This window comes from Sceloporus occidentalis, unplaced genomic scaffold (assembly GCF_023333645.1).
Source record: "Sceloporus occidentalis isolate IW3139 unplaced genomic scaffold, rSceOcc1.0.p SCAF_6, whole genome shotgun sequence".
In the NCBI taxonomy this organism is placed as follows: Eukaryota; Metazoa; Chordata; class Lepidosauria; order Squamata; family Phrynosomatidae; genus Sceloporus; species Sceloporus occidentalis.
Window position 1 is genome coordinate 138,023,221 of NW_028316986.1, and position 23,270 is coordinate 138,046,490.

Sequence of the window (23,270 nt, forward strand, 5' to 3'; positions counted from 1 at the left end):
TTGCCTGGCTTGGTGGCTGCTGGAGCCAGACGCAGCAGCAGCAGCAGCATCATCATCCCTGGGTCCCCCTGCGACACATCCCAGCCAAGTGGCCGAGGCAGAGGCACTATCCTCCCCCTCTTCCTCCTGCTGCTGCTGCTGCTGCTGCCCATCTCCTGAAGCAGGGAAGAAGAAGACCCAGGTGAGGTAGGTGGCTCTCCCCAGCCCTGGCCCTGGCCCTGGCTGCTCTCCTGGCCCAGGCCCCTCTCTCTCGCTCTCTCTCTCTCTCGCTCTCTAGGCTGCAAAGGGACTGCTGCCTGCCTTGCCTTTTGCCTCGGCTGATCGCAAGGCCCTGGAAGGAGCAGGGAGGCTGGGAGAGAGGAAGGGCAGCAGGGGTGGACTGCCCTTGGGAGAAGAAGAAGTCCAGCCATGGCAGCGATGGTAAAATAACCATGAGGAGGAGGAGGAGGAGGAATGTTAAATGACAACAGCATAATAATAATAATAATAATAATAAATTAATATTGTAATATAATGTGATATAACATGGTAATATAATACTATAATAATAATAAATGTGATATAATATGATAATACTATAATAATAATAAATAGTTAAATTAATAATGTAATACAATGTGATATAATATGCTAATATAATACTATGATATAACTGATAATAATAATGTTAAATCAATAATGACAATATAATAATTAAATTAATAATATAATAAGATAATGTGATATATATATAATACTATGCTATACTATAATTGATAATAATAATCTTAAATCAATAACGAAAACATAATAATAGTTAAAATAATAATTTAATAATATAATGCAATATAATATTATAATATAATATAAAGCATAATAAATATGTTAAAATAATAGTGATAGTATAATAATAATAATAATAGTTAAATTAACAATAATATTATAATATGATATAATATAATTCTTGAATTCTTGAAAATGTTTTGCGGACAAAACATTTATATCTACTTTATGATAATATAATAATATAATTATTAATAACAGCATTAAATTAATAACCGTAAGATAATAATAATACTTAAATTAATAACATAATATAATGTGATACAATATTATAATATAGTACTATAATATAATAGTAATAAAATAAAATAAATAAAATAATAATGACAGTATAATAATAATAGTTAAATTAGCAATAATATTACGATATGATATAATATAATGATATAATATAATTATATCATTATTAATAATAGTGTTAATAACAATAATAATAATAATATAATACAATGTGATATAATAATATAATATAATATAACTAGAATATAATACAGTAATAGTTATTAAATTAACAACTACTACAATGGTTATGTTAAATTGATAATAACAGCAATAATAACAACAATGAAAATAATGGTTATGTTAAATTAATAGTCATAATCATAGTTATGTTTAATTATTTATTTCTGATGGTGATGATGATGATAATAATAATAATAATAATAATAATGCACTTTCTGCAAGCATTATGGAAAGGTGGGTGAAAGGTACCAGGCTGAACATGGTTGGACATTTTAAAGCAATAGAAAGCCCCTTTAAAAAGCAGTTGGGGAGCTTTGCTGCAGACAAGAGGCAGGAATAGACTGGATTTGGATCCTGCCCTTTTAATAACAAGAACAGCAATAATGTGTGTTGTGTAATTATATTATATTATGTGCCTTCGAGTCATTTCCAACTTATGGCAACCCTAAGGCAACCCTATCATGGGATTTTCTTGGGAAGATTTGTTCAAAGGGGGTTTTCCATTGCATTCCCCTGAGGCTGAGAGTGTGTGACTTCAGAAGGTCACCCAGTGGGCCTCATGGCCAAGCCAGGAATCAAACCCTGGTCTCCAGAGTCCTAGTCCAACACTCAAATCACTATGCCACTCTGGCTCTCTACAACAATAATTGTTATGTTAAAATAATAATAATAATAATAATAATGTAAGTATGATAGGTTCGCCTTACAGTTGTCATAAATAAGAAACAACTTGAAGGCACACAAAAACAACAACAATTCCTAAAGCCCAATTCAACCTTCTATTCTTCTGTTTGCCATTTTCTCCTCTGCCCAAAAGCATGAGAGTGATTGATGTTGCCATAAAGTCCCAAACGACTTGAAGGCACACATCAGCAACTGAGTATCTTGCTTCCAGCATTATGCAAAGGCGAGTTGAAGATCTCGCTGGCTTGTCCAGTATTTCATGTGGTAATTGATTCTCTCTAATGCAACAGTTAACAAAGCGCCCATCCCGCTCTATGAAGGCATGGTACCCAGGGAGCAGAGGGGACTGAGAGAGAGAAAGTGCACCAGCCAGCCAGCCAGCCAGGAAAACAAGCAGGATGTGTTTGCTAATGGAGATTTGGAACTATGTCAGTTCTAATCATGCTTCCTCTCTTTCACCCCCCTGATCTTCCCATAGTCCTGATTAATCCACTTCACTGCCCCCAGCCTGTACAGTAAGACCTCACTGGCACTGAGCATGCTCTCCTCCATGCGCAGGCATATTTTCTGGTTCTCTCGCTAAGCTGAAAAACAGACACAGCACGGTAATGTTATTCTTGCAAGGTTTGTGGCGGGGTTATCATTTTAATGTCAGTTTCTCTCTATGTGGCTTGCTGGAATGCTGAGCAGTTTTGCAGCATTTCCTCTCTTCTCTCCTCACTCCCCCAGCTAGTGTGCTGACTTTAAAAATGTCTAACATAAGATTTCAAAGTATTTTATTAGAAACTGGTACAGTCTTCCCAAACCACCCAACTCTCAGTGTTACACAACAATCATAGCCTTGCATCATGGTGGCTGTCAGTTCTTAGGAAATGCATGCCAAGACGGGGATGAGGGCACTTGATTTTCATGCCCGCTGTGTAAAAATCTATGCAGTAAAAGCTCCACTTTAATGCCATAGGATATTGTTTAACAGTTCTTTATTTGCAATGTTAATATTGAATTGAAGATGACTTCAGTTATTTGGATATTATTATTATTAGTTATATGGATACTTGTAAGAGAGGAAGTTGATATATTCTAGTCTCCTTTACTCTGACTCAGCTGTCTATACTTTAAAGCCAAAGCAAAACAAAAGCATATTTTACCTCTCAGATATGTACAGAATATTATCTTGCTGCTCCTTTTGTGCTGAACATCCCAGGTTGCACCTAAATTGGGCAAGGGATCATAAGGCCCTCTGGATATAGTTGGACAGCAACTCCCATGATCTCTAATTATTGGCTATTCTGACTAGGAGTGATGGGAGTTGCAATGCAACATCATCTGGAGAACTAAACATCCCCCATTCCTAACCAACATGCCTGCATTCTCCCCTCAAAACATACCTCTTCATTGATGTAGTTAGATGTAGTTAATTCCTCAGAAGAAGTCCACAATAGATGTAATTTTATTTTCACATTGTCTTCCCTTGTTATTTTTGCTTCTGTTCACTATTATCCCCTGTTGAAACTTAGATTGTAAACTTGGCAGGGCAGGGATCTGTTAAGTATTGTGCACAATGTTGTTGCCAGATGGCATGATGTGACCAGTAACTTAGGGGCTGTGCGTGCCATAAAGGCCAGCCTGGGGGTGGAGTCGGGGCATGGTAGCCACATGATGCATGCCCTGACTCCGCCCCCAGGCTGACATGATGCCATGCACTGCTCTACATGGCATACAGTGTCACAGCGCTCCTGTGGCGCTACATCCACATGATGCAGTGCCAAAGGAGTGTCTTAAAGCCGCACCACCACAGCTATTGCGGTCTTTCCAAGACACAAAAAGTTGAGAACTGACACACCTCTACATTTTTATGCCATAATCCAGCCACCCTTCTTCAGCTGGCTCGGAGTTGTGACAGCCTCACACTATGGTCCCAATCTGGCCTTTCAAGGGCACAAAAAGGAGCTACAAAAAGAGGCTCCTTTTTGCACCCTTGAAAGGGCACCATAGCCATGGCAGTGTGGCCACATGGCTCTCCTTCAGGGCTGCGTCATCTAGACACAGCACCAGAGGCACGCCATGACACCGTGTGCCATCTGGAGCGGTGCAGTCTCAGGGCGCCCTGGAAGGCAGAGTCAGACATGCATCATCAGAACATTATGCCCCGACTCTGCCCCCAGGCTGGCCTTTCAAGCTGGTCTGTACAGGGCCTCTGTCTCTGAAACCTGATGACAGTAATCAGTAATACTTTCTCGAGATTAATATAAATCCTAGTGATTCATTTGGATGTTTAACAACAATAATAAATCTGCTACCTGCCCAGTATGATTTTGTAACAAGCTGCCAGCCTCTTTCCAATGGCATATTGATTGATATTTTACAAACAAATGGAAACTGCAGCACATGACTGTCTGAATTGACTCTTTGTATCTATCTGCATGACACACTTAATCCAGTTATTTCTTTATCTAGGGAATTTTGGGATAAATTGCTTGGTGTTCTTTTTAAACAAAACTCTTGCCAAATTGCCATTCCTGGATTCTCTGTGGAAAGACCCATTCCTGGATTCTCTGTGGAAAGACATGATCAAGTGGCACTCCACTTAAGACCTCTTTCCAGTTTGAAGCACAGCCACTGGTTACAACTATCTGAGAATACAGTGTGCTCTTACTTTATGCGGGGGATCTGTTATGGACTCCCCTGTATAAAGCAAATTCCGCCTATGCTCGAGCCCCATTTAAATGAATAGGGCTCGTGCATGCGGTGGTGTTGTGGCATGGCAGTGTGTGCGCGGCATGGGCACGCACCCCATTGTTTACTATGGGATGCACTGCTCCTTCTCGCCGCCCGGCTTTCAGCATATGCATATGCGTATGGCGCAGGCGCACTGTAGTTGTCGAGTTGATTATGGATCCATCTGATATGGATATGCTTAGATCTATTCCATATTTAGTCAGTTTGCTATTCAAAATAAACTGGGGGACCTTATCAAATGCTTTGCTGAAATCCAGATAAATGACATCAACAGCATTCCCACATCTACTAATCTAGTGACCTGATCAAAAAAAGATATATGGTTAGATTGGAAGGATTTGTTCTTGAGAAACCCATGCTGGCTCCTACTAACTACTGCATTGTCATCAAAATACTTGCAGACAGAGTTGTGTATGATCTGTTCTAGTATCCCCCCCCCCCCATTTTGATGTCAGACTGCCTGGATCTTCTTATTTGTCTTTTTTGAAGAGAGGAACAATGTTTACCCTTCTCCATTCCTTTGGCACCTCATCCATTCACTAAGATTTCTAAAAAAATGATGGCAGGTGGTTTTGCAAGTATGACAGCAAGTTCTTTCAATACCTTGGGATGCAGTTAATCTGACTCTGCAGACTTGAACTTATTTAGGTTAACTAGCAGCCTCAACAGATTGGCATCAAAGGCTGGCATCGGGTCAGAGTGGGGGCATGGCGTCCGCACAATGCACACCCTGACTCCGACCCCATGTTGGTATCACGCTGCATGCTCCACACATGGCAGGTGGCATCATGGCGTTCCTCTGGCGCTGCATCCAGATGACACAGCACCAAAGGAGTGCTGAAAACTGTGGCGCTGGCAGCTAATGTACCCTTTCTGTGGCACAAAAAGGAGTTGCTTTTGTGACTCCTTTTTCTGCCATGGAAAGGCCAGATCGGAGCTGTGGTGTGTAGTTGCCATGGCCCAGATCTGGCACTGAAAGCAGTGGCCTGTTCAGCCCCTAGGTGCCAAAACACACTGCAGAAGTAATCCAGTTTGAGACCATTTTAACTCCCCTGGCTCAATTCTAGGGAATTCTGGGAACTGTAGTTTTGTGAGACATTTAGCCTTCTCTGTCCAGGAGGTCTGGTGCCATAACTTCATTTCCCAAGATTCCCTAGCACTTAAAGCGGTCTCAAACTGGATTATTTCTACAATGTGTTTTGGACTTAGATGATTCCTGACAGGAGTTCCTTTCACACTACACAATTACAGCACTATGACTTCACTTTAACTGCCATAGTGACATCCTATGGAATCTTTGGATTTGCAGTTTAGGGAGGGGAATTTAGAGTTCTCAGTCAGAGAGCTAGAACACCTCAGCAAACTACAAACCATGGGATGCCATATGATGTTGCCATAGCAGTTAAAGTGAAATCGTACTGCTATAATTGTGTAGTGTGAAATGACCCTAACTCATTGTCAATCTTGATTTGCAACCTGGATTCTTTGCCAAGGAATATTAATAGGATTTTCTGCCTTTTCTGCTACAATCACTTAGTTGCACTTTGCACCTTGGCTTAAGTGGATGCTGCCTCACACAGCAACATAACTGGCCCTGGCCCTTTGAAGGTGGTTACCCATGAGTAACATCTATACTGCTTGTGAACTTATTTCTATAAAGAGTAACAGAAATTTGACTGGGTCATGGAAATCCAGATTCAAGACTGCCTCCCCTTCCTAACAAAAATAGTATACATCTAAGCTTAAGACCAGACTGTGAATCAACTCCAAGCCTCTGCTATTGAATTGCTGTTCTTCATGGAAACAATCATTCACCACCACCAAAAAGCAAAATTATACAATGTTTGGAACTAATCTAGGTTTATTTTAGGTAAGCGAGTCTGGTGTAACCAGAAATCAAAAGCACATTGAAGTCTCCTGATCATGCTCAGTGAATTTAACCAACGTTCTAACGCAGCTTTCTCCAACCTATGCCCCTCCAGATGTCAGACAGCATCTTCCATGGTTGTCTCATTTTGAGCCAGCAGTGGTTGATGGGATGATGGGAGCTGTGGTCCAAAACATCTGCAGGAGACCAAGGTGGCAAAAGCTGTTCTAATCCACCCTGTTACAAAAATAAAATAAAATAAATAAATAAAAGTGAGCTTGTACTGGTAGAAGCCTAAAGTGAGTTCAGGTGGTTATGGATTTTAATTTTACTAGCCTGGTTACCTGGAGAGAGTAGCAACATGCACCAATCCTTAAGCCATATTAGCTCAGAAAAACAGGCCTCTGAGGCTCAGTGGTACTCATTTTTAGTCCAGCATGCAGGGCACTGGAACTTACTGAACACAGGACTTACTTTCAGAGTATATTATAAAAAGATTTTGGAAAAGTTACTTTTTTGAACTGTAACATCCAGAATTTCCCAGTCAACATATCCATGATGCCTGGAAGGACTTCTTGGAGTGATAGTCAAAAAGTGACTTTTCTAGGTTCCCAGAGTAGGAAAAATCAGGCTCATGTTCACTTTTCCTTTACTACTGCATCAGAAATGGATCCTGCAGCTAATGTGCTGATTGTAGCTAGTGAGCTCTGCGGCAATGCAGCTGAAAAGGTTCCATGCCCTTCAGTAGGACAGAAGACTTGATATTCTTATTCTTCTCTCCTTCTTGACTGAAGGGCAGATCGTCTCTTAGGTAAGTAAAGAAAGAAGATTTGGAACCACTTCATGATGTGTCAGATGTCAAGTTGTTTTTTAAAATGAATCTTTATAGCGAAAACCAAGAGCCAGTGTGGCATAGCAGTTTGAGTGTTGGACTATGACTCTAGTGACAGGTTCAAATCCCCATTCAGTGAGGGAAGCACACTGGATAACATTGGGCAGGTCACACTTTCTCAGCCTCAGAGTAAGGCAAAGGCAAAAACCCTCTGAACAAGTCTTGCCAGGTAAACCTCCTTAATAGGTTTGCCTTAGGATTGCCATTAGTTGGAAATGACTTCAAGGCATACAACAACAAACAACAATTCCTAAAGCCAAATTCAGCCTTCTGTTCTTATACAACAACAAACAACAATTCCTAAAGCCAAATTCAGCCTTCTGTTCTTCTATTTACCAATTTCTCTTCTGCACAAAAGAATGAGAATGATTATTATTGAATCAGGAGGAGTCTCCTTTAAGTCAACAAGGCTGTTCTGAGCATGTAACTTGACAACTGAAGCCCCAGGCTATTGACTTGGAAGTGGAATGCAGACTCATCAGATCTGCCTGGGACCTAGGATGAGCCTAAGGGACAACTTTAAGAGGGTCAAGTGCCCATCTGCTAAACCTGTGACACTTTTTTCCCACTGCCAAGATGACTTTCCTAGTCCCACAATCCCCCACACACTTTGTTGTGGAACTATACAATCACAGTCAACCCAAGCTGTTCTTTGATAGTATTTAATGTAAAGTGCTGATAGTGTTGCAAGCCACTTTGTTCCCCATGACCCCTTTCATTGGAGGCAAAGGCTCAGGAAACAGTCTGAGGAGTGCCCATGCTGAGCAGCCTCCCAGCAGTGATGTCACCTCCTTGGTCTTTTATGAGTCAGCTCTGTACTTTATCACACAATGGCCTCTGTTTGTTCAGTGGATGAACAGTCAACCAGTCTGAACTTGACCTCCATGAAGGTAGTTTGCTGAGGGAGCCACTGGAATAGGTATGTCTGTGTGGCCAAAGGATGGAGAACCTTCTTCATCTCAGGGGATGCCCTTTTCTATTACAAGTCTGCCTGATTGTTTTAAATTTAGATCTCAAATGTATGATTACTCTTTATTTTATATTCATTTCTGCTTGCATTGACTGTGATGAGGCACAAGGGACAGATGCAAACCAGTTTAACTTTTGGCATGAATGATTCAAAGCTCTGTCAAAGAGAGGTCATTTTATATGGTACCTATAGATAAGAATGTGGGACAGGACCAGTCCTACCATTAGGCAGAGTAAAGTCTAGCAGATTCAGGTAGCAGATTTTGGGAGCCATGAATCGGCAGCAAATTGTTAATTGTTAGTTAGCTATTAATCTGCTCTTGCTTTTTTACAGCCAAGGATGGGGAAGTAGACCTTTTACAGTCAAGGATGGGGAAGTGGGATTTTCTGCCTCATGCCAAAATAACACGGGCAGCTTTGGACAGTGTGCACCTTGATTTGAGTGAGTGCAGAATGCCATTTGTTGCGCTGCTTCAAGCAGCAGAATATCTGGAGCTGGCTGCAATGTGTGAACAGATGCTTGATCATCAGTTTTATATAAATAAACTAACAAAAGTTCAAAATTTCAAGATGATAATCCAGCATCTGATATATAGTAGATAGGTTAAGGTAGGACTCAGAGATCTGTAGCCACTAAATCTCCAGTTTGTGTGTGTGCATGTGCCTTCAAGTCACCTGTCAATTTCAAAGGGTTTTTCTTAGGCAAGGAATACTCCGGGGTGGTCTGGCCAGTTTTTTCCTCTGAAAATAAAGTGTACAGCTCCTTGTATTAATCAGCAATCTCCCATCTAAGTACTAACCAGGGATGACCCTGCCTAGCTCCCAAGTTCAGACAGGATCTGGTGCATTTAGGGTGTTTAGGTATTCAGAATGAAATTAATTTGGGGAAATGCCTATATAATCTTGTCTGATAGACATTTTCCTGTTTTCCAGCCATTCTTTGTTCTCAAAAGTCTTTACTTATGACTCTAAGCACAGAAGTGCTTTCTGCTTTTCAGTGTATTTTCCCCACTTTCATTTTCAGTGCATTGCTTTGATTAGGAGGAGGGATTATGTGACTTCACTCTACATGTTTGTTGAACTGCACTTCCTATCAAGACCTTGCAACAGAAGAAGCAATGGCGAGGAATGCTGGGAGCTACAGTTCAGCATTATGGGGGGTGGCTTAGAACAAACTTCATCACCCTGGTGTTTTTAGGTATGTTGGATTTCAACTTCTACCTGGCTGGGGGTGATGGGTATTGTAGTCCAGCACATCTGGAGGGCATTAGGTTGGGAGAAGCCATATAGATCTTTCAGAATGCCATGGATAGTTTCCCTTCTCCCTGGCCTTTCTCTGTTAATCCTTGCTAATCCTTTATTATTTGTGTACGCTTTCTTCAGACCTACCTAGTTGAAGTTGAGCCAAGATTTTACCATGTGAAGTCACTTGCAGTTCATCCAATATCTTATGTCTGTTTCTTAAAGAGCTCACTGCTCTCTCCAAAATTTAAAAATAACAACCATTTAGATATTATAAAGGAGAGAGCAGAAGAGAGGCATGGAGAAAAAAGCCTGCCTTTGAATCCTTTTCTAAGATCCTTGGCATATTATTGAAGGCAGCTGATAAAAATCTTCTTATCTTCACTGGCAGTATAACTTGATTAAAAATTTGCCTACTCACATTGGCTTGGCTTTGTATCGCAAAAGGGTGTAGAGAGAATAGTGTTATGTATTGTGAAATCCTGCTGCCTCATAAAACAAAGACCCTTTGGCTGTTAATAAATAAGTCAGTGGATGCTGAAGCATCCTCAGTGGGGGTTGGGTGGCTGGAAAATGCCTGTTTTCAAATGTCATATTTGTTATGGCTAGTGCATCAATTTTAGTCAGAGGAAGGGGGAAATGTATGTTTGTTTTCCTCTTCTTTGCATCCCCAAACAGTTAAGCACAATAGAAGCAAAGGTCTGGAAGGACATCCAGGCTAAGCAGCTTCAACTCTGGGCAATATGGCAGGATATGTTAAATCTAAAACAATCACTAAAATGTAATTCTTCTCACCTCCCTCCAACAAGAAAGTGGTAAGATTTTCTTCTCTCAACAGTTTGTTTGGTTTAGATTTCCACTCCCCCAACAAGACTTAGCTGTCTATTTTTAATAGTTGCACAACTTTAAAGTCCCCCGCTCCATCAGATCAACTGTTCTGGTGCTAAAGGAATAGTGTTGCACGAGCCTAGCATTCAGTAGAGGTCAAGAAATGAATTGTTTTGTTTAGTTTTGTTTCTGTCTTTGTAATGTGGGGAAAGTGTCATGCCAGCTCATGATTAAGGTGCTGGCTATCTAATGTTTGCAGGCCTGGTGCCGCCTTTGAGCAATACAGGGCTAACCTCTGGCACACCTACCATAAACAGGGCTGGCCAAAGACAGCAGCAAATGATTCACACCTCTGACCCAAGTCAAGGTGCAGAGTATAGAAAACTATGCCACATGCGTCAGAAAAAAAACTCAGAAGCTCTTCTTTTTTCCTCTATGTGAGTACCCACTGGATGACCATGGGAAAGTCACACTCTCTTAGCCTCAGAAAGTGGCAAGGGCAACCCCCCTCTGAAGAAACCTGCCAAAAAAGGCCCATGATAGGGTTCGCCTAGGGTAGCCATAAGTCAGAAACAACTTGAAGTCATACAACAACAACCAACAAAGAAATGGATTGATTAACAATCTGCTCTTAGAACATAGAGTGAGGGGACCATATCTCCCTATCTAATGGTAGGACTGGCCTTTATTAGAAGTGACACGGGCAGTAGAAATGGGTGACAGTGGCAGCTGGAGGCTTCCATTTCACAGATGTGGTGAATCCATTCTGGATTTTATCTGAGACTTTAAAGGAAGTGTCTTAAGTCCAAAACATGCTGCAGAAATAGTTTCAGACCACTTAAACTACCCTGGGTCAGTGCTAGGGAATTCTGGGAACTGTAGTACTGTGAAACATTTAGCTTTCTCTGTCATAGCATTCTGGTGCCACAATAAACTATAATTCCTGGGATTTCCTAGCATTGAGCCAGGGCAGTTAAAGCAGTCTCAAACTGGATTATTTCTGCATTGTGTTTTGGACCTTAGGTGCTGAATCTATTTTGCTGGTAGGCTTTGAAATACTGGATAGATGATTGAAAGATTGGAATAAAAGAGCAGATTCTCCATTACTCTGACAATGGTAGACATTCACTGGTTGTCATGGGTGGCACATCCAAAGGCAGGAATAAGAGGCTCGATATACAATGAGATCAGGGATACCTGCATGTCCTGTTTTGCTAACCTCTGACACACTGGATAAATAGACTAAACTGTGTGTGTGGAAGTCAACTGCATATACAGTAGAATAACACAGTGTCACCCTTTGGGCCTAGCTTGTGGCACATTTGCCCCACTTTGACTACCACTACCTTAGATCCATGTGTTTTCTGAAGACTGGAAGGCCTGCATGGTGATAGTTTTAGAGAGCAGGAGTATCTCTCTGGAATTAATTTAAGCAACAGTAGTTTTATTGAATGATTGCTTTTTCTCAGTAGAATCTATTGTCATTTACACAGGGTGGGACACCTGATTCTTACTAATTTCCTCTACCCACTGCAGCCCTGCTCCAGAGATAATCCTAAAAGCTAAGAAGGACTCTGTGTACCAATACAGGAGTGCTGTGTTGCAGTAGTCAGTCCATGTGAGTGGAGATGCAGGTGTGGGGGAGCCATCTGTATAGATGAGTATCTCCCTCTGGTTGGAATGGAAGTGCTTTCTGATAAGGCAAAAGACACTATTGGTGACAACAGTATCTGTTTAAGCACATAAGTCTTAAACTTGGGCTAGAAAACTGGAGTCATTCAGAAGGAAACCTCATACAGTGGGCCCTTGGTATGTGCTGTGGTTTGGTTCCAGAATCCTTCATGGATACCAAAATCTGTGGATGCTCAAGTTTCATTATAGATAACGGGATAGTAAAATGGTGTCCCTTACATAAAATAGCAAAATCAACTTTAGCCTTTTGGATTTTAAATATTTTCAAGCTGTGGATGTTTGAATCTGTGGGTGCAGAATCTTTGGATATGGAGGGTTGACTGTATACAATTTGGCCTGCCTTGAAAGACGAGTCCCAGAGTGAGTTAAGTCTGTACTGCAGCTAGTTCTGGCCCAAGATGTCTTCCCACTTATTCCACCTATGGAAAATAATAGTAGAGGACGAATCTTTTTGCAATAGTGGCAGCGAGGCTGCACTCATCTAAGGGGCAATGCTTGCAGACTGTGTGGCAATAGTGTCTCCATCTTCCAACATGCCATTGCTTTTCCATGCTCCTGCTGCCTGAGGTGCCTAATAGTAGGGATGGCCTTGCCCATAGCATCCAAGGGAATGAAGATGTTGAGGCTTGGTTGAATTAAATTCCCACACAATGATTCTAATTAATACTAGTATTGTTTTTCGTGGGGTTTTCGGGCTAAGTGGCCATGTTTTCTTCCTAACGTTTCGCCAGCATCTGTGGCTGGCATCTTCAGAGAATGCTTGCCTGGACAAGAGTTGGTTATATATATTTACTGTGTCACCCTGGGAAAGGAGGAGGGATTTGCATGTATATTGTTTTATTGCTAATGGCAGGCCTCAGGATGGGAGGATATGCAAAGGAGGATTAATGTCTGCTTGATTAGTGCTCATTGTCTGCTGGGGAGCCCCTGACCCATTTCTCATTTGCATTTGTTGAGTCTTCAGCTTGCTGTTTTTCAGGACTGGAAGCCAAATCTTGTTTACTTTCAGGGTTTCCTCTGTCCTGTTGAAATTGCCCAGGTGTTTGTGGATTTCAGTGGCTTCCCTGTGCATTCTGACATGGTAGTTGTTGGCATGATCCAGAATTTCAGTATTTTCAAACAACATTTTATGTCCAGGATGGTTTATAACATGTTCTGCTACTGCTGATTTTTCCAGCTGACTCAGTCTGCAGTGTCTCTCATGTTCCTTGATTCTTGTTTGCACACTGAGTTTGGTGGTCCCTATGTAGACTTGTCTATGTAGATTTGTTATTTTTACCATACATCAAAGGAGTCACAGACAGAATAGGAAAACTGGTGAGGAAACACAACCTTCAAATGGTTTACAAACCGACGAAGAAAATCCAGCAAATGCTTTGCTCAGCCAAGGACAAGAGAGACCCTCTCACAGCTGCAGGAGTTTACCGCATACCATGCAGCTGCGGGCAAGTCTACATAGGGACTGTAACGATTCCCCACCACCTCACAATTCTTTCCTTTCTTTTAACCCAACACCCCTGTGAGTTTTTAAAGGTCAGTAGCATGGATGGATGTTAAAACACAGGCCAAGTGGATAGTTAAACCATAATAAAGGTTTATTTTAACACAGAATAGGCAAAGGTAACTTTGACATGAAGTTGTTACTTTGGCTTCTTTTATTACATATATACAGGTCTGGTTTTAATTCTCTCTAATAATACCAAAGCCACACAGGCTATACTGTCACTCAAGAAATTATGTAAGCCAAACCCCTCTTTCTGAGTCTGGCAACAATGAGTCTCTCCTCTGTTACCAGCATCTTTTGTCTATGTTCTGTCTTAGAATCCAGGCAGACTTCATGTCAGTCTGAGTTCTGATATAGTTCCAATCCACTCCCCCTCCCTTCCCCTCCGTGTTGCTGAGTCTTCATCAACCCTGGAGCAGCGCCAGTACAGGTGAATATTCCCATTAGAAAGCCTCGTGTTATCTATCCAGCGCTAACTTACTATATTCCTGAGTTCTTGGATGATTGTGTGAGTGTATAATTGTCTTATGTGTGAATGAATAATAAACATTATTCAGTTTCATAAAACTTGTCTCTGTTGACCTATTACCTTGGCTACCTTCGTATACATAGGATAGAGACCGCTCCTCTGTTTGAGCTAATGATAAATTCCCTAGACAAAGGTCTCCTTATTACACCTCTCTAGACTCTCCAGAACTAATACTGTCCCTCTCTGGACCTAACAGACCCTTCCTTAGTCTATTACCAAAATACTGTTCCCTCAGTCTCTAATCCTAACTATCTCCCCACTGAACTCCAGCTTCATCCCTCAGGATTACAAACCCTAACTGACTCAACCAACTGCCAAGCGGAATCTTTAAACTCCTCAGCCAGCACCTGATTGGCTTAGGGTCTCTAGCTTCTGATTGGATGGTTTGTAAGTCATTTCGTCACACACCTCCCCCCTTTAATAGGTTCATTGACACACATAACCAAACGGTTATACGGACCAAGGAACTCTCAGTTATAAATTTTACTTACCCATTATATATAACATTATACAAACAGCAGGTAAACATCGTCACTATATACATATATATGTCACTTATATACATTATCATATCAACCTGTTTACAAATCTTGTCTCTCTTCTTTTACCCCTCTTCAAATTGTCTAGAGAGACCATCGGCCACTACATTTTCCTTACCCTTGACATACTGAATAGCAAAGTCACAGTCCTTGCTGTTATTTCCCTGCATCTGATTTAACCAACACATGGGAGAGTGATCTGTTCTGATCACGAACTTTCCCCCCACAAGTATGGCTTAAGTTTATTTACAGCCCACATTATAGCCAAACATTCTTTTTCTATTGTGGCTAAGTGTCTTTCTCCAGGTAGGAGTTTCTTACTTATATATAAGATCGGATGGATCTGATCCTCTTCCCCTTAACACGACACCCAGACCAACATTAGAGGCATCCGTAGTAACTATGAAAGTCTTGGTGTAATCCGGAGCTATCAGAACCGGAGCCGTGGTCATCAGACGTTTTGCTGACCAGAGAACTTTAGCAGGCTTATCCTTTTTGGTTAAATCGGATAATGGGCTGGCAATACTACTAAAATTTGGAATGAACTTCCTATAGTATCCTGCCAATCCCAGGAACGACCGCACACCTTTTTTTGAAGTAGGGATGGGCCAGTTAACTATGGCTTCCACTTTAGAAGTTTCTGCCTTGATGGTCCTGCCACCCACAATATAGCCTAAATATCAGCTCTCTCTTTTCCCTACGTGACACTTTGAACTTTTGACAGTCGTTCCATTCTCTTTCAGTTTCTCCAGTACTTTAGCGAGATGTTGTATATGTTCCCCCCAAGAGTTACTGAAGATACTGATATCATCAATGTAGGCTACCACACAATGTTTTAACCCTGCTAAAATGTTGTCCACCAATCTTTGGAAGGTGGAGGGTGTGTTCTTTAACCCAAATGGCAACACTGTAAATTCATATTATCCCCTATGTGTAATAAAGGCAGTTTTTAACTGGTCTTTAGGGCACATAGGCACTTGCCAATATCCCTTAGTCAAATCCAGGATGGGGATATACTGAGCCTGTCCCATCTTTTCAATTAGATTCTTGGATCTGGGCATAGGATAGGCGTCAGTTTGGGTGACTTTGTTTAGACTCTCCAGAACTAATACTGCCCCTCTCTGGACCTAACAGACCCTTCCTTGGTCTATTATCAAAATACTATTCCCTCAGTCTCTAATCCTAACTATTTCCCCACTGAACTCCAGCTTCATCCCTCAGGATTACAAACCCTAACTGACTCAACCAACTGCCAAGTGGAATCTTCAAACTCCTCAGCCAGCACCTGATTGGCTTAGGGTCTCTAGCTTCTGATTGGATGGTTTGTAAGTCATTTCATCACAGGGACCACCAACTCTTTTCCAGGCAAGCATTTTCTGAAGATGCCAGCCACAGATGCTGGTGAAACGTCAGGAAGAAAACTCTTCCAGAACATGGCCACATAGCCTGAAAACCCACAAAAAACTATGGATGCAAGCCATGAAAGCCTTCGACTCCACAGTACTAGTACTGACTGTGTAAAAACTTTACTTAATAAGAGAGAAGAGGAGAGATGGGGGTGACATTCAACCAAATATATATCTCCCTTCTAAGATCTGTGTAGTCATCATTAAAGGTTTTGACAACCTATTGGAAGTCATTGTTACATTGTAAAATGTACATTCCATGATTTATTAAAAAAAGAAATTAACTTTACTACATGTAGTAATGCATGTGTGGTCCTGATTAAGGAAATGTACACTTGGAAGTTTTGTTGCTGCTGCTGCAGAGATTGTTTAGGGAAATGTGTATTTATTTAGAGAGAGTAAATTCACTTCTTTTAAGCACCTGGGACTACAGTACAGCCAGCGGTGGATCATGAAGAAATTTAATAAGCACCTTGAGAGCAGATGTAATGGGAAAATCTCTTCAAGACACATCCTGTAGTTAAGGCAAAATAACTCTTAAACTTAAATTATTGACCACCACTATAACATGAAACAAACACAAGAGCCACTCCTTTCTGAAATTTCTCATGCAAAAATTTGCCAGCTCTCACACAGAGATGAAAGTTGAGAAATGGTTGTTGACTGGCAGGGTGTTTTTTGGTTTTTTTAAATGAAAGTTCATTCCATGTTCCTGCTGACTCTGCAAATGATTTTTAATTTTTATCCGATGCTAAGCACACTGTAATATCATAGGTTTGTATTTGAAAACATTGTTCGTTTAAGGTGATTTGCATAAGGCTGGTGAATGACAGTTGGTGAATGAGTTGGGAGTTCACTTTGAGTGAGGAGTTTGTTAGCCTAGGGTTTGAGTAAAGTGCAGTAAGAAAAGGGTTAGACTAAGGTTGGATAGAGAGAAGGGGGTTTGAGCTGAATGACTGGCAAGGGTTTGAGTTAATGTGAGAGGAATGTGAGAATGTACATACAGTGTTTTAAATGTAATAAATACATAATCAGCTGTGTTATGTTTAACTTCTGTAAACAAAGATTTGTTTTTGTTTTTGTACACTTTTGGCTTCCAGAAATGCTGTCTGTCTGGGAACTTGGATTCAGACAAGGTGGCAATACTGAATATAGAGAGGTAGTACTCATTGATGCAGAAGTTGCATAAATCCTCCTAGGTAACTTGAGGGAGTTCCCAAAGTTGGTGTCACATAGGTGGGACAGAAGGAAGGTAACTGCAGTGAGCACTGTGGAAGTCTTCACAGTTGGTGGATTAAAGGGTAAAAAACCCCTGCATTTGGCCAGAGTGATGGGATTGCCTGGGGAGAATCCTGACGGTGGCATTGGTGGGATTGCGGAAGTGTAAACCTCACAGTTGGTGGGATAAGGTTGTAAATCCACATTTGATGACCACAACAATGGAATAAAAATGGGACCCTCATATAAAGCATGAAAAGCCCACATTTGGGGCAGCTGCAAAATTGCCTGAAGAACATGGTGGCTCACGCGGTTAACCTGCTGACTCTGTTGACTGCAAGATTGACAGGTTGGCAGTTCAAGGTGCTGTGTGATGGGGTGAGCTCCCATCACTAGTCCCAGCTTCTGCCAACCTAGCAGCTCAAAAGCATGCAAATGCAACTAGATAAATAGGTAATGCTTTGATGGGAAGGTAAACAGCATTCTGTGTAGTCATGCTAGCACATGACCCACAGAGTAGTCTCTGACAACACTGGCTCTTCAGCTTAGTAACAGGGATCAGCACTGCCCCCTACAGCTGGACACAACTTGACAACTTTGTCAAAGGGGAATACCCCATAAACACATTTAACTTGTTACCTGTTACAGTCAGTGGGACTGAAAACTGGAATGAAAAAGCATTTAGCTATTATGTGGATCATGCTCTGTAAAGGCCTCCATAAATATATTTTATTATTTTGCTTTAAACTTTGCTAAAGAGGATATGAGATATTGGTAAATACAGTATTTAAATATGAGATACTGCTAAATACTTAATCTTTGAAAGCTTTGTGGGATCTGCTTGAGAAATGCATCTTGATCATTGTTCACAAAACCATCTGCAAAAGCCTTATTGGGAACGAACACAGTTCAGTGATAGAACACATGCTTTGCCTGTATTCATAATCAGAAGGCAGGCAGTAAGAAAAGCCAATCTGACTAATGCATTTCTGTGGACAGGAGGTCCTACCTTGTGATCACAATTGATCACACCCAGTGATCTCAAGGTTAGTTGGATTATAGTGCAGTGTGGCAGGGTAATGTGGAAGCTTTGCCCATGAATCAGTTAGACATTTGGTGAAAGTTTTTTCTTTGTTAAAACCCAACAACAACAGCAACTACAACTAAATTAAAATTACACCATCACTAAAAATTATATTGGGCCGTATGCAGTGAGGGAATGAATAGTTCTATTGCTAAGGAAATGGCGACTTTCAGTACATAACAAAAACATCAGTCTTGCTCAGCATGTTATCTCAGAAGACTGACTCTTGTGCTGCCAAGACTTTCTCAGCCAACTTAAGTTCCAGTTTACTAAATGAGGGGCACATGTCCAGGACATTGCTAGTAAGTCACTGCCAAGATTGTCAGCACAATTCATGATTGCAGGAGGCTCCCATGTCTTCTACCTTACAGTTCTCTTAATCCCAAAACTAAATCCACTGGAGCAACAGTATCAACACACAAACACACACACCAAATTCTTTTACAAATTAAAAATTTCACTATTGACTAGGTTCAAATATTTCAACAATGACAATGCATTGCAAGCTTTTCCTTCTTAAGAAATAAGATTATGTGGCTATAATGGGCAATCCAATCTTTAAAAGTGGGTTTTGTTTGTATGAGTGGCCACAGAATCTGGCCTAGATATTAAAGCTCCTAAGAGTCCTGCATATACAGTTTTTGGAAGAGCTTGTTTCTTAATTGCAGCATAAACTTTAAATTTGATATTTAAAAATATTTTTTAAAAATTAAAAGACTTTCCAGAAAACAAAGCACATGCAAATTGTGAAGCCTTTCTTTCTAATGTAAATGAGATTCTTTATGGTTAAGGAGACAAACTGAGGAATCCAGAAAATGAACTGCTGATCCCAGCCAGGCATGTGGCATTAAATGAAATTCATACTGATGAAAGATACAGTATTTTTTTTATCTTTCAGACCTGCATGTTTTGCAACACTTCCAAATTCAAAAATGTGTAAAGAAAATTAAAATATACATTGGCTAAAAGAGAAGGCAACCTTGGTTATTTATAGTATCTATTAAAACTTGAAAGACTTGCAAAATTGGTTAAAATCAGTAAATAACATGGGATCACATGAAACAGATCTGCAAATCAGCTGAAAAAAAGGAGCTGGTAGCATGAGCTTTTATCCATTTTACTTCCTCAGATACATCTTCAGAAGCATCCTGAAGCATCTGAGGAAGTATACAAAAGCTCATGCTACCATCTTTCTTTCATTTAGCCTCAGGGTTGCTACAAGATCCCTTTGCATATTGATTTTCCACACTAAATGCCTTTGAATTCTGCAAATCAGCTGTACCTTTAGGATCTATATGACTCAAAAGGCTAAAACGTACTGCTTCTACAAACACATGCTTGGGGCATACCTTTGGGGCATGGTGTCAACATGAGTTTCAAGACTGGAGAGTAATTTTAAGTAATAGATTGAATTTATGATCGTCTTGATGTAAACTAACACCAGGCAATCAGCTTAACTGATTATCTGGACAAACAACTTGACTGTCAACCTAACCAAAGGGGTTTCTGAAAACTGGAAAGCCTCTACCATGTAGGGGAGGTTGTCATCTTCAGGTGATGGATGCAGCCAGAGAGGGGATCAGGATAGTGTCTTCCACACTTTGAGTACTTATTCAGCCTGCATTCAGAATAAGTAAAGAGGACTTTAGATCCCATGAAATTGGTAGGAATGAAACCTTTGATGTGGGTGGAAATGTAGATCTCAGCCCAGGTCCACTGTTCATTGTGCCAGGTTAATGACACAGTACTGCAACTAGACAGGCTTTAGCAGATAGGTATGATGGAGCAGCCCTAACTAGGGAAATAGAAATGCGCTACTCTCTTATTACAGTAAAAAGCAGAAGAGTTTTGAAATGAATGGCTGTGTTGTGTTTAGTCTTGCATTAAGTCAGAAGAACTCCAGGGGTGAGAGAGTGTTTAACTTATGGAATACAGAGCTCAGTATTAAAAGCACCATAGTTACATAGAAGCTTTCTGTGAAGTAGTCAGTCTAGACAAAAGAAATGACAGGAGGACAGTTCCAGTTTAAAACTGAACAGCATCAAAACCTAGTTTGTTTATTTGCTTATTTATTTGTTATACAGGTGGAGAAAAGCTGTCCAATGAAACCTGCAAGACATGGAAGAGCTCTGTGAAGCTGACTGAAGGCTCTCCTATGCCAGCTTGCTGAATAAGGAGAGAGTGATGAAGAATCGCGTTCTACAATGTACTGACAATGTTCAGTATTGCAGTTAATTAGTTCCACTGAAATTATTTCAGGACTACATTTTTGAATGACTCTATTTGATAACTGTTAAAAATAGTAAGAATAAATAATCATCATAATTTTAAAAGGATTGCATTCCCACGCACCGTACACTGAAGAGGGAATACAAAGAATGCCATCCATCACAAGAACTTCAGGTAGCATGATCATAACCATAAACTAATTTTTTCCTAACCATGTGGGCAGTCAGACATTTAACAAACACTAGTGGTTCAAAAGGGGGGGAAATCTTATGTAAAATATTTGAATTACCAAGCACCCACTAGGTTCAGTTTTTCTCATGACATTACAGAATGTTCAAATGTCACATTATGCAGTTCTCTCTCTTTTTCTTTTTTTACAACTTTTATGGAACTGGAATCAAGAGTCAGAATAGGAATATTTAAAGTCCAAGTGTAAACTCAGGCTTACCTTAAGAATAAGAGTTTTATATGTGTTTGCTACTGCTCTTGTGCATACACAGTAGAAACACAATAGATTTAAACAGGCAAGGTTCCATGGATTCAACTTGGAAATGAGCGTATTGTTTCCATTTTTAGATGAGTGAGTTTCTAGCTCTTAAGACTATTCAAATGGATTGGACACTGAGATCCATGCCAAGTGAAATCTAGAAGCTAGATGGCTCAGTGAACTCAGTGAACAGAGCATGGGGCTTAGCTTTTCTGAGTAAGTTATGTCAATATATGAGGATGATGTTTATTTGCATAATTTCAAGAAACCACAGGGAGTTAAATGTGCCTTGGTGTGACATTTTGAACATTTTGGCACAGAGAAGGCAAAACTGAGCTAGGAAAGTAATAGCATGTTTACATTAATATCAAGGGAAATGCTTGGTAGCAGGAAATGGAATAATCACTATTGATTGCAGCCATGTGATGTGTGGGAAAAGTAAAGAGCATGTGAGAGTGGCAAGTACAAGGGAGGGTAGAAATTCCTTGTTGTGTCCCAAATCCATTGGAAGGAAGGCACAATGTTATGCCAAGGGATCTTGTAGCACCTTTGAGACTAGCTCAGTGGTTCCTATACGTTTTTCCTCCAAATGTTTTGGGCTTCAGCTCCCAGAATTCCTGACTCTTGGCCAAAACTGGCTAGGGTTTCTGGGAGGTGAAGTCCAAAACCTCTGGAGGAGCAAAGTTTTGGAAACACAGGAAGAAAGAAGTTGGTAGCATGAGCTTTCCTAAACTTGAGTTTTACTTCCTCAGATGCATCTTAAGTCTATGGACTTTATCACACGGGGGAAATTGTTGGTTTAAACAGCAATTTCCCAGTGAAAATCAATTTTGTGATTAAAGAGCCATTATCCTAGGAATAAACAGGTAATAAACAGGCAATAAACAGCAAGAAATCATTCACAGGATTTTCATAGGAATGATTTATTGCTGTTTATTGCCTGTTTACTTTTGGTATAATGGCACTTTAATGTGACGTATAAAAATGTTAATCGTGATTATGCAATTTTCATGGGAAAATTGCTCTTTAAATGCTTGAAGTTCCCTGTGTGACAAAGTCCTATGAAAGCTCATGTAATTTAGGAGCTCGACAGATTTGCAGCTCTGCACTGCCCGTCTTTGCCCCGAGTTGGTGCTGCAGCAGCCGCACGCTGCAACACTGACGCACTGCCAAAAATAAGCTGACTAGAGCGGCTTCTTTTTGGCAGCGCCGCAAACAGGAAAGGGTGCCACCATGAGGCCATTTCCTGCCTGTGGCGTCTGGATGCTGCGCAGTGTTTGCGTCACCATGGCACCCCCTCTATGGACAGGAGGTCGCCATGATGGCGCCGCCATTGCGTGCTAGGGTTTGGGAGCGTTCTCCCGAACCCTAGTTTTGGCACTTTCCGCCCGTGTGTACCAGGCCTTAATCACTTGCGGTGGCATCTTAGGTGCAATTAACTCTGCTTCTGTATGCCTAGGGATCTTGTCTAATAGGGTGACCAGATGTCCTAACCATAAAGGAGGACAAGGCATCACAAAATGCAAGAAAAATGGAGGACATGATCAAAGAAAAGCTAAAAAATACTCATATCAATGTAAATTTGTGTTTCTCAGTCCTGCTCCAAATGGAGGGCATTTTGGAATCCTTCCTGGACAGAAAGGTTGAAATGGTGGAGAGGAGGAAAACAAGGATATCTGATCACCTTGATCTTGTAGTAGCTCTGAGATTAACTGAAAGTAAGAAGTTGATAGCATGAGCCTTCTAGGCAGTTTATCACGTGGGTGGGACCCTGTGTGAAAGCGGTATTTAAACTGAAAAAACTCACAAAAACTGATTGATTTTTGGGCTATGTCAGACATTAAGCAGGACAAAAAGTGAAAAAAAACCCTGCAAAAGCGGGTTGTTTTTCAGATGACATCAGAGATAATGAGTATTAATGTGACATTAACCTGGATGGAAAATTGACAAGATGTGCTGCTTTTTACTTTTGTAAAATCCTGAAAATAAAAAGCAGCATGTTTTGTTGACTTTCTGTCATGATTACTGTCATGTTAGTGCTTATTAACCCAAATGTGTCTGAAAAACAACCCACTTT

At 40.7% G+C, this 23,270-nt stretch overlaps 1 protein-coding gene across 5 annotated transcripts in view; it reads left to right on the plus strand.

The window, feature by feature from the left end:
• KBTBD11 (kelch repeat and BTB domain containing 11) overlaps window positions 1-23,270 on the plus strand; it is a 32,146-nt gene continuing 8,876 nt past the window's right edge. Inside the window, exons 1-4 of one of the 5 annotated variants that reach the window (XM_089531077.1) lie at window positions 1-186; window positions 9,460-9,633; window positions 10,356-10,492; window positions 20,562-20,880. In XM_089531077.1, coding sequence (XP_089387203.1) covers window positions 20,856-20,880 — 25 coding nt within the window. In that variant the 5' untranslated portion in view covers window positions 1-186; window positions 9,460-9,633; window positions 10,356-10,492; window positions 20,562-20,855. Of the gene's footprint in view, window positions 187-9,459; window positions 9,634-10,355; window positions 10,493-14,536; window positions 14,752-20,561; window positions 20,881-23,270 lie in introns of those variants that run through there. The other 4 variants (XM_089531079.1, XM_089531078.1, XM_089531080.1 and 1 more) reach the window with 4 other exon arrangements.